The sequence below is a fragment of the Notothenia rossii genome (assembly GCF_949606895.1).
Source record: "Notothenia rossii genome assembly, chromosome: 3".
Lineage (NCBI taxonomy): Eukaryota > Metazoa > Chordata > Actinopteri > Perciformes > Nototheniidae > Notothenia > Notothenia rossii.
In genome coordinates, this window is record NC_136901.1 from 9,756,455 (window position 1) to 9,768,741 (window position 12,287).

Below are 12,287 nucleotides of genomic sequence, written 5' to 3' on the forward strand. Positions count from 1 at the left end.
GCATTTCAAAACTCATGCATCCCATCACTCCCCATATGTTCATCTAGAATTCTAGAACAATTGAATGAGACTCCTAATGAGACAAAATATCCACAAATCAATAGATGGAAAAGCTGCACAAATGTATATTTTTAGGTGGCAATCGTGTGAAAGGGCTAACATGAATATGTAAAATAGGGCATTTAAGATCAATAAGGTAGAAAATGAAACATTATTTTCTATGTTTTCATTAGAGATTAAGTTTGACACACATATGCACACACATACACACTTGCATTGCAAAACTCATGCACCCCACCACTCTTTATATTTTTCATCTACTGTAGAAATCTCTTCTTTGACAAAAACAGCAGACTCTTTCGCGTGTCCTTGTACAAAATATCTTTTGTGAAATGATATCGACAAATCGTTCAGAAGTCAGTGAATTAGGACTGAATTTGAATGGAAAACCGTCAATTGCAAATAAGTGCATATCTGTTTATGTATGATATGTCACTTTAGACCATTAAGCTACAAATATAAGCATTATTTTATGTTTTCATTACAGTGTGACATTATGGATCCACACGCTCTTAAAAACAAAACTACAAACATGAAAAAGGAAGTGAGTGCACATGCCGCATGTAACACACACATCAGCAGGAGAGAAACAGCACATGATGTGAGGGTGAATGTGAGAGAGAGAGAGAGAGAGAGAGAGAGAGCAGAGGGATCAAAGGTGAAAGGTTGAGTCCTCACTAATAACTGCTACAAAAACCAAGAATGTGCAATCGTAGAAGCGAAAGCTCAACAGAAAGCACATTGTGGTCTCGAACGTGATTATTCAACAGAAAACTATCCGCTGCCCGCTTTCACTTGCAACAGGGTGGGATGGATATTTTCTATTTCTAACAATCCACCATTGTTCTTCATGAGAGTGGAGCATCATTTCTGCGAAAACACTCCTGCACAGCTCACGTTATTTTAAATATCTGAAATTGAAATGAACTTCTGCATGCACAAAGTAGTGTATTTTGTCATTAACGCTCCTTCAAGAATGCATTATTCCCTCATGACATAATGTAAATAAATACCGGTGAATTCAGCAATAGAGGTATACAAAAGTGCAACTAATAAATAAATCCTCATTATAAATATGCATTATGACTTTGCAACGAATGAGGCCTTGTTCGCTGTTACTCAAATCACATCAAATATGAATTTCCATATTTGTACAATGATATCAAAAGAAAATGGGAGTGTGTTGAAAAAGAACTGCTCCCTAATATCTATTTTACTCATATGCAAAAAGGATTATTAAATAAAAGTTCAACAACAATATTTTAGAACAGATTTCAACTTATTAAAAAAATAGTTTTGTTTTCAAATGAAGCCATGTATAATTTAAAAGATGCACAGTTATTATTTAAAATATCAGGCAGTGCTGTGTGCAATGACAAAGGGTTATGTTAGAGTGCTATGAAGATGGAGAATAAAACCTAAACATGAGAATTTGAGTAGTGTCCTATAATACAATAAATATTGCACCATTCTAAGTAAAGCTGTGAATATACAGAATACGATGAGTGAAATAAATAACAGTAAACACACCGGCTGCTGAAAGTCATCAGTGCATTTCTACACCTTGTAATATATGAATATAATAAGTTGTACCTACCATAGACGCTGCTGCTGCTGATCATCTCGTGCTGGAACAGAGGGAGAGGAGATGAGAGCATTGGAATTAATTTGTGGAAGAAAAAGACTACAAAAAAATCTCCTCTGCTTCAAGCAAAAAACATGACAGACACTTTTTTTCTCTGGTCCAGCAGCACTGCTCGGATTGCAAACCGTGTGAAAGGTGGGCCCTTGAAGGAGTGCAGCGAGCAATAGGAGAGGCGTCTAACCTACATGCATCTCATTAGAAAGTGGAGCCCGGGATGACAGGTTTAGCGAGAGAGAGAGTCAGAGAGAGAGTCAGAGAGAGAGAGAGAGAGAGAGAGAGAGAGAGAGAGAGAGAGAGAGAGAGAGAGAGAGAGAGAGAGAGAGAGAGAGAGAGAGAGAGAGAGAGAGAGAGGGAGGGGGGTGGAGGAGCATCAGATTGTTTGGATATGATGGAGTCAAGTTAAATCTGTTGATAACGCCCTACAATGTGCACTATTTCTACAAAAAGCATGCTGCGGTGACATTGCCTGCACGCATGCATAGGGCAACTTGTTGTAGCCGCACCACAGAGAGGCTGGAATATCCTCCCAGCGCGTGCAACTTATGTTTTTTTCATTTTTAGAGAGTGCCGCACAGCCGATAAAGCATCTATAGTGCGGGCTGCGCATTTGCGTATAACGGTGTCGCAGGTGCGCTCCTTAAAAAATCACACAAAAAAAAACGCACTAAAATGCACGCTTATGTAGTTAAATAACAAAGTGCACATGCATGATTCCGATGAGAAGGTGCACTGCAGCCTCTCGGCTCTGACCACTCCGTCTAATTGCAGACGCAGCGGATCCCAGACTATCCGTCCTTACCTGCTTTTTTAGCGACAGGTCGACCTTTCAAGTGCGGGGTTAGGGTCGCATCGATCCCGGGGAGCGGTTCTGCTGATGATCGGGGTGCCGAGGTTAAGCCGGGGTGCGTGCGAGCTGAAACCATTCCAAGTTAACGCAGGAAACACTGACCACAGCCACTGCCATGTTGGAATTTCACCAGCCCCGAACAGCTGCTTCTCACACTGACCAGTCCGCGTCCCACTGCGCATGCGTGCAGAGAAGGAGAAAGAGAGAGAGAAAAAAAGATCCTCAATTCCAATTACTGCCCATAAGGTTATTATGGGCGTCTAGTTTGTATGGCAGAGTGGTGAAAGGGAGTCCAAATGGTGAGGAAGATGAAGCGAAGAGGGAACAGGGAAGAGTTTAGGAGGCAGCAGAGAGAGGAGAAGCACTACAGGAGAGAGTGCTGCACTTTATAGGCAGTTCAATCCCAGTTTTAAAAGATCAAAGGTGAGACAGCCTGTTTTTCTACTGCACACTTACTTTAGAAGCATTTGCAGACAAGTTGCATCTGTCATCTTCTTGAAATGACATTTGTAATACTTGTTTAATATTTTTTAAATAGTTATTTTATCCCTAGAAAGCTGTTTTGGTTGCACACCATCAAATGCAACTGGTTTAGAAACACTGAGATTTTACACTGAAAAATAAAGAGCCCTAAATAGTGCCCTGAGGCACCCCAGAAGCCCCCTGGCGTAGTTTGGTAGAGTGCCATAGGGGCAAATCTAATACCCCGCCCCCCCTCTGCCCGATATGTGACTGTCTCCCTCCCTAGCCCACGACTCTCCCCGTGATAATTATAGCAGCAATATGGAATTAGCAATTGAAGCCCTAATTAGAATGAAAATGTCCCAGTTAGCCAGTTATCAAAGCATCAGCAGGGAGAGCAGGTTTAAACAAGACATCAAAGATGGAATAACTATCAGCTCATTGTTACCCACAAGTTGAGAGTGCACGTAATGAAAATAGTTGTTAATGTGGTTAAATAAATGTCCCTTGTCGGTTATTTTTTGGCGAATAGTCGATTCCGTGAAAGTGAGTTTCTCCACAAAAAACAACACTTAAAGTATTTTTGATTAACAGAGATGTGCTCAGACGTCTTTTCTAATATAAGTCACAAAAAGATGATTGAAAAATGAATAATTGAGGAAACTAAGATAAATGTTAGTCTACCAAAACCATAACAACCAATTAGTCGACTAATTGACTAAGAGAGGGCCAGCCGGAAAAACAGGGTTGGAGAAATGTGGTGGAAAAGTCTCAAATGTAGAGGGTGAATAACGCACATGAACACGTCCCTATAGTGAAATATGATCCGTACACCACTGCTGGTGAATTTAGTAAGTGGACTGTTTCCTTCCTCAGTCTGTTTATTAGAGCAGCGGCTGCAGCACACTATCAAACTCTCCATCACTGAGAGCTACAGCTCCACCTTTCACTCTCCATTCTCCATAATTAATTGTCTTTTTTACAATTCCATCAATTCATTAAATTTGTCAAGCCTGCGATGCAATCAAGGTTTTGTCAGCGTAATGAAAATTGATTGAAAACTCAACTAATCGCTGTGTAATAGAAGTGTTTTTGTTACACAGAGCTAATTATTAGCTAGTAATTAGACAAAGCTTTAAATTAGTGTGTTTAATGGTAAAGTGAGGTAAACAGGCCTTTGTAGTACAGTGTGCAGATGAGTTACAGAGCTCTCTGATTAACGTTCGGGAGGCAAAGGTATAATTCAAGTGTGGTGAATATGCAGTGTTGCTATAAAAGGGACACGTTGATATGGAAAACCTTACATGGGGCGTTTTCAGATTGGATTTTATGACACATCTTCTGATTTGTGACGTGTGGTGGAGGAGATTTAACTCCAACATAAATCTAAATAGATTTTAACTCATTAGCCATTGGAGAGGTAATGATGTAAGTCTGCCACTAATGAGCTTAAGCTCTTAATTGAATAGGAGGGGGGTGGAGAAACACACACACACACGTACATGCTGCAATAACGCCCACACAAGCCTTATTGCACAAAAGGATCCACACACAAAGACACACACCTACAAACACAATCCCGCCTCCTGTGTTGGTATGGGCTCCCTTCTCTCTCAGGGTCAACACTGTGTGTGTGTGTGTGTGTGTGTGTGTGTGTGTGTGTGTGTGTGTGTGTGTGTGTGTGTGTGTGTGTGTGTGTGTGTGTGTGTGTGTTTGTGTTTGTGTGTGTGTGTGTGTGGAGGGGGGGGGGGGTGTAGTCACATGACCAGCTACATTTCAACTCCAGTGCCTGCGGACTTCAGTGTCGACCCTCATCACTTCACCACAGCTTTACCCCCTTCTTACACAATCTGTAAAATAAAATAAAAATAGGAATACAAACTTGATTTTCTTGAAATTCCTCATGTGGTATTTACTAAACCAGAGCTTTAATTGATACATCAAAGGACCCATTGAACGTCACACTAATCAAACCCCTACTGCATATGTTCCATATTCCCAGTATTAGAGGGAAAACATGCAACAATCCCCGCCGCTTTGATGTCACCTCTTCCAGACACATTTCATATTTTTATTCATCTCTCCCAAATAATTATCAGCACTTAACCCCGGTGTGTCTGCGAAGACGTAAAAATGTCAAAATCAATTTGGATGAAGTAGAAAGCTTATAGGATAAAAATGTCCATCCTTTATAAACTCGGGCGATACATTCAGAATGTTCCCCTGGTAATACAGGCTATGAAAATGATGATATCCAATTTATTCTATCAAATACAGCTGATATAAACAAAGCCCCAGTGAATGGGGGCAATGTAGGGAAACTCAAAGGAAACCCAGAGGGAGAAAAGCCCGGATAGTGTTAGCTCAGATAAAGAAGAGGTAAAATAATGTAAGAAAATACAAGAGGGGATGAGTCGTCTTTGCTCAGAGGCTACTGTGAGTGTGTGTGTGTGTGTGTGTGTGTGTGTGTGTGTGTGTGTGTGTGTGTGTGTGTGTGTGTGTGTGTGTGTGTGTGTGTGTGTGTGTGTGTGTGTGTGTGTTGCCAATCCACTTTTATGAGCCCAGACTAACGCCCTGATGGGACACGGCGTGGATTTGAGCAGAGCCTATTGAGCATAAGCTGCTAAATTTGGCAATAAAGGGAATGTGATTTACTGTAAGCTCCAGTGGGCTGAGAGCGACGCAGCCGACGGCGTGTGTACACACACACACACACCTGAGAGCATAAGACACACACACTAACAATAACTCACTCACTCTGTTACTGTCTCTGGCTCTCTCCCTCATTCTCCCTCGCACACACACGCCAGCTCGCCTCACACTCGCGCAGCCACTCATGCGGCTCAGCGGCAGTGACTTTGACAAATAACCAGGAAGTCCTGGTGTTGGCTTAAAAACTCCAACTTGTTCAGTTGCAATTCTGCATTTGTCCTGCTTTAATGGCTGTGGAAGTGGCTTTGGAGGTAATCTGTCAGTGATTGATTAGAGCCCGGCCAAATCCCCTCACTGAACGCATTGGTAGGCTGCAGGCCTGCTGCTGTGTGAGGCAGGCAGAGAGGAGAAGCACACTCCTCCTGTGTGTGGGAGTGCATGTATACATCCACTCAGCAGCAAATGGCAGGGTTGATTCGTACTGATAAGAAACCAATAACTCATACTAGATCCATCTTTAAATAAAATACCTAAGAGTTACATTTCTCGTGTTGTAAAAAAAACATTTTTTCCTTTAAATATGTGTTTGCTTTTGATATTATCAAAAAAACATTATTTACAAAAAATATTGGATCTTTAACCTTTGTCAGATTCAAACAGCATTGCTATTACACCACAAATGGATCATTATATATATTCCTATTGTTAGCCAAAAAGTCATTCATTGAACAACAAATGTAGTATTATGGCTTTTAAGAAAAATAAAATGCATAATAATATTATTCAAATACTATACTTATTTGTGATTTTAAAGGGGAAGTGCTTTGTAAAAACTACACAACAGAGACCAGAATGGAAGCAGAAACCTGACATATTATACTATCATATATCATATTTTTACTGAATCTTGCAACAAGAGCCGGTTTAAAAAAATGAGTGTTATATTTAATATAGCTGAAAAAAGTTGATCATAAATATATATGCAGTACATTCAGTGATGGAAGAAATAGCCCTTTTGTTATAGATACTTCTGTAAAAGTAAAGTTCAAAATAAAAGTGCTCCTTATGGAGGATGAACAGCCCGTGTCGTTATAAGTTTATTGCATACAAGTTTTCTGTCTGGTTCAAGAGTACTTCCTCAGCTTCATTATGGTGTAACATCATGTCTTATGATGAAATGGAGTGTCATGGTGTGTAAGGATATCATTATTAATGCTCCTTCTGCACGATCACAAATACCTGTTTCCTACAGATTCTCCCTGGAGCTTTGTGAGAGCCTCGAGGAGTCTTCACTTAGAGGAGAGGATGTTCACATGGAGACAAGACTCTTTGCAGTCCACCTGATCCTCCATCTTGCAAAGAGAAATACATTTGAATGGCTGAACACATTCAATCAATTCGTACACTTCACATGCTGTACCTGAATGAGTCCTCTGATGATTACACTTGATGTAATCATCACTTTATTTACTAGTTGATGTCTGAATTTTGCATGTAGAACAAATGAGTGGTTATCTTGTTTATGATTCAAAGTAATAATGCAATGCTTTTAAATTAAATGTATTTTATATTCACACTCCAAGCTACCAAGGCTGACCATGATAATGAAATGAATGTCTGTTTGATGTCTGCAATCTTATTGTGCTTTTTTCTAATCAGGGTGAGCTTGAAAACACTTTTTTTTCTTCTTTTCTTTTATAATCAAAGACCTCTTGCCGAACACGTGGAGGCTCTGACCATGAAAATGTTTAGCATGATTCTTAATATCGCTTAAGTGATAATTATTCTGCTCGCCACAAACCTGACTAACAAAATGGAATTCAATCAGAGCCTGCGCATAATGACAGTCATTATGAAAATAATGAATAAAAAAGACATCCCTGTCTGTATTCAGACCTCTTTTTCTCACACATCTCCATGGTGATCTGAATTATTTTTTTTCAACTCTACATTCTGGCTGGCCGACGGCCGCTTTAATCACATTGTTTATGGTAAACCAAGCGTTGTGCGCTAGCTCTATGCCTGGACTCATTTAATTAACCACTTGAGAGGTGCAGCGCGGGCTACAGTAGTGCAGCGTTGTCTCCTGCAGTGGTGAGTGCACGGTTATTGTTGCTGACCGGTCCATCTCGCAGCAGCTCTCTCTGCTGGCTCTTTGAAACGAGACAATCTCCCTCTGAGTGAGAATTTGCCTTTTTACCACTAATTTGAACCAACTCAGACAAACAGGAGCGATATAATAATGATAGAAACATCTCCACAGGGTTGTAGAGGAACAGACAAAGCGATAAAATGTCTTTTTAATTTTATATTCTACAGATTTATATTTAGAATCATATTTAATTGACTAGATTGAATTAAATCTTCATATGCGCCTATTATCATTACAATCACTTACATTTTATATGTGTTGCAAGTGCATTTTCCTAAGCTTCCGCCCGGTAGATGTGTGAGAGGTGGACCATGTCCCTGAGGTTTACTCTTTTGATTCAATAGCGCTCCACATGGATGGACTCAATCAGATACCTCAAACCCAGTGAAGGGTGATGTTCAATGGAGCTGAAGTTACACTACAGCAGCTCCTCTGAGAAAAGAAGGCCTGGTTCTCAGACGATGTTTACATGTAGAGACACTTCTTACCCCTGTAGAAAGCACAAAGAAACCAGCATTTTAAGCAGGTACAGTAAACAAAGACATTATGACTTGCTTAATTGTTGTCACTTGGCACGGAAATGCTTTTTATGTCTGCAGTTTCCTACTTCATAATAGTCTTGCATGAGCCTGAAGATTCAAGGCTACACTTAAAATAAAGTGTCTTTGTTTTGTTATTTTTTCAACTGTCGAATCAATTTTCAATCAAAAATGTCATCAAAGGCACAGAGTTCACATCACGTACTTATCCTAAAATCAGATTTAGAACAGATGTACAGCTTAAAAAAGGATTGTAGGGGTGTCAGATCCACTGCAGTTGTGCGTGTGCAAATCTTTATAGAATTCTGACACGCAGTTCCTGAACAATAACTAGGAGCAAAGAACATGAAATGGCCAACAAGGTTTCTGGCCCTCGAAGCCATTACTCGATGAATACCTTGAGAATAATGAAACTGGGCCAGGGGGATGGAAAACTGCTGTTGGAGTGCACTGAGCCATTGCACATTTCTGTTTGAACCCATAACACTGTGGCCATGTGACAAATGATAGGAAACACAGAGCCTGAGAGAAGATTATATTGTGTTCAGCTGGGTTCAAACTAGAGGTAATTTCTGGTTTGAAGGTTTTCACTGTTCATGTTGTGTTTGTGATCATTAGTTAGCCCAGTTCAGCTGGCAACAAACTATTTGTATTTCTGGAAGAAGCTGTCAAGTAACCTTAGGGAAAAGTCAGACGAGAGAAAAAAATCTCATGCCTGATACCTAAATACGAAGTGACAAGATTTGTGAAAAGCAAATTGAGGACATTGCTGGTTTTTCGGTCAATATATCATTTAAATATCCAATTGAATTAAACATTTTGACCATGGTTAATGTTTTAATGTAATAAATAGTTTTATTGGTTACAAAATAAGTTTGTACACTGTTAAAAGTTATTATAATAGGAAGTGTGATGCTAAGGTAAACTTTGGAAAAAAGAAAAAGGTCCAACTCCAAAAAATAGTTCAATAGTGTATTTAATGATATATTTATCTAATATGACACTCTAAAAGACACTGATAGAAAATAATATAAATCACATTATTATGTTAAAACAACTACATCTAGCTAGTCTTGTAAAATATGATTTTGGTCTTGCAGTTTTACCTTTTCAAGGGACAGGTAGCTGGGACAGGCTACATGGCAACCCTACAGCTAGAACAACATTAGCTCAGTTAAACTAAGCTAAAGATGAGTAAAAGCTTAGCTGGCATTTTAACTGCTTGTTTGTTTAATCTCTATAAATACATGTAAAGATACTTTTGTGTTCAAGGCTAGCTGATGATCTTGGCCAGCAGACTGTTAGCTTAGTTTAGCATTGCTAAACACTGTAAGCAGGGGGAAATTGCTGACCTGGCAAAATAAAAACATTACAAACATTTCCCAGCCATTCAAAAGCTAGAAAAATAAGTGTAGCCTATATCTTGTTAGTTAAATCCACACACAAGAAGTGTAAAACAATTATATTTAATTTGGATTAATATTTAATTCTAACAATCTCCTAGCTGCAGCTAATATTTAACACAGAGATTTAGCATCAGAGAGATTTACTGTAAGAGGAAGTAACACATATGCAATAAAAGTGTAGATTTGTCATACCATATCAAAGTAAAACCTAATATCGATTTTCTGGGAAAAGGGAAATAAATATTGTACTTACAGCATGAAGGATTACCCAGACTATTGCTGCTGTGAGTCACATGTCAATTTGTACCAGTTCTATCTGAGAAATGAACATTGGTTGGGAGAAGACTTCCTGATTGGTCATTTTCAACCAGAGAAGTATGTCTGCATGTCCTGACCTCTGCCCGACGTTTCTTCATGCTCTGCTGTATAACAAGACCATCACACCGCACCGAAGGGAGACAGGTCTCAGCTGCTGGCGCACTCTTATCAGAATGGGCTGTGCGGAGTGAGACGCCTCAAGGAAGTATCAGTAAACAACGCTATAGGGTTCCAGTTGCTATACGCTCAGGCGCTCATGCAAAATTCAGCACTTTGTATGTAGACTGAGACGCAGCCAAAGCAGAAGGCAAGGGTTATGTTTTAACTGTTGAACCTTCAGAACTCCACTATTCCCTCTCTAATTCTGACGGAAATGTTTGCGCATTTGACCTGAGAGCGGGAAACAGAAATATTAATTGCTGCACTTATACTTGAAGACATTCAAACACCGTTGGCTATTGCCAGGCTCTAACTCTAACCAGTTATCTCTTGCAGTCTCTCTCTCTCTGTCTTCCTCCCAAGTCCTTTAATGGTGTGATCGCCCTTAACTCCACTGTAAATCTCTCCCCAACGGCTTATGGTTCAAATTAATGGCCCTGCCATAAGTGTTTGAATTTCATGAATTGTAATAATACTTACATCACAAGACACATGAAGTCATGTCTCCCTCTCTACAGTGGAGATATGATACATTTGAGAGGGATGCACAAAGTGGTCCCCTGGTACGGTAGTGATGTATTCTAATAGACTCTGCTGGCCAACCCCCGGGTGCAGATATTCATGATTCATATTTGAAGGCTGCAGAACATTTAAATGGGACATTAAGTGGTGAAGGAGATTAAAACACTGTTGGCTTTGTGTAATAACTGGGACGATCACTAGTGGGGTATTATGTCTTTTTTTTGTTACTGATCACTCTGCATATTCCGAGCAAATCAAAATATATGTAAGTGGAATTTCCTGCTTTCTAAGTAAATACAAATCAGAATTACACTGCAACTAATGTGCATTTCAAGTTGTTGAGACATTTCTGCAAAGAGTGTCCCCGCTTTAAGCCACTGGGGAAGACTTATCCCTTTGCAGCCATTGTCTGTCAGCCAGGAGACATGCTGTCTGGTGTGCTGCTAACTTGAAATCATCCAACTGTAAAGCTTATGAACTTAATCAAGGGACTTTTTCTGCTTTTCAACAAACCCAAATTAACATCCATTAGCAATTGAAGCTAGCCAACATTCAACAATGGGTTGGTACAATTGTATTAGTTAACTATCTAAAGTTAATCCTATCTCCCATTTTCTGCTGTTGTGTATTAATAACCCAATGTAATGACAAGTACCAAGGCTGACTGTTGGTTTCAATCATAGGTTAAAACAAGTACCTATGCTGTATATTTCTAAGACAATATTAAATTCAGTTTAAAGCAAAATTCTTATCGACAGTATAGAAATATGACAATTTGTAAGGTTCAAATAGGGTTAGAACGTGGACAAATATGTCCATGTCTGTAATAATGATCTAACAACTGTATGTAGCCATTATTCTTATAGGTGCGTGTTGTGTGTCTCGATGTGTATGTGTGTGTGTGGTGGAGCAGGAGGACAGATTTGATGATCCCCTGTCTCCTGGTGGCTGTGTGGAGCCAGCCAGCCGTAGCGAGGCTGCCATAACTACCAGTTGAGCTCTGTCAGGGAGATGACCCACTCTCTATTCAACAAGACCTGCCACCCTGACAGACAGACGGACAGAGAGCATGACGGACAATAAGACAGGCGGGCACAAAGACTAAAGACACAGCATGTGAATATTTTAACTCTCCACTGAATCTGAGAACTCACCGTCTCGCTCCAAACTGCTGAAAACGGAAAGAAGCCGTAGGTGTAATTGGACCGCAGCGGCGCAGGTCAGGAGTCAACGGTCTTATTTGAGGGCTAACACCATTTAAGACTAATTTGAGACTATGTGTTATTGTGCCTTTAACTAAGTTTCTAACCTGATCTGTGTAGAGGTTCATTGTGCTTTTAAAAGAGACCTGCTGCCCCGTAAAAGGCCATCTAATGGTTTTTCAAACCCACAGTATTACTTTAATGTACTGTAGATCAAAGGATAAAACAACCACTTCTGCAGATGAGGGGGAACACATCTGAAGTGCAGAGAAGATTTTAGATTTTCTTCATGAGAAGTCCATTTGGGTTCTCACTGTAACAAA

General features: G+C 39.9%; 1 protein-coding gene across 1 annotated transcript in view; it reads right to left on the minus strand.

The window, feature by feature from the left end:
• LOC307033812 (fidgetin-like) overlaps positions 1 to 2,734 on the minus strand; it is a gene marked incomplete at its 5' end in the record, with an annotated part of 28,436 nt that extends 25,702 nt beyond the window's left edge. Inside the window, 3 exon segments of the mRNA XM_079672444.1 lie at positions 1,658 to 1,688; positions 2,505 to 2,533; positions 2,536 to 2,734. Coding sequence (XP_079528570.1) covers positions 1,658 to 1,688; positions 2,505 to 2,533; positions 2,536 to 2,734 — 259 coding nt within the window.
• Positions 2,735 to 12,287: the final 9,553 nt, after the last annotated feature.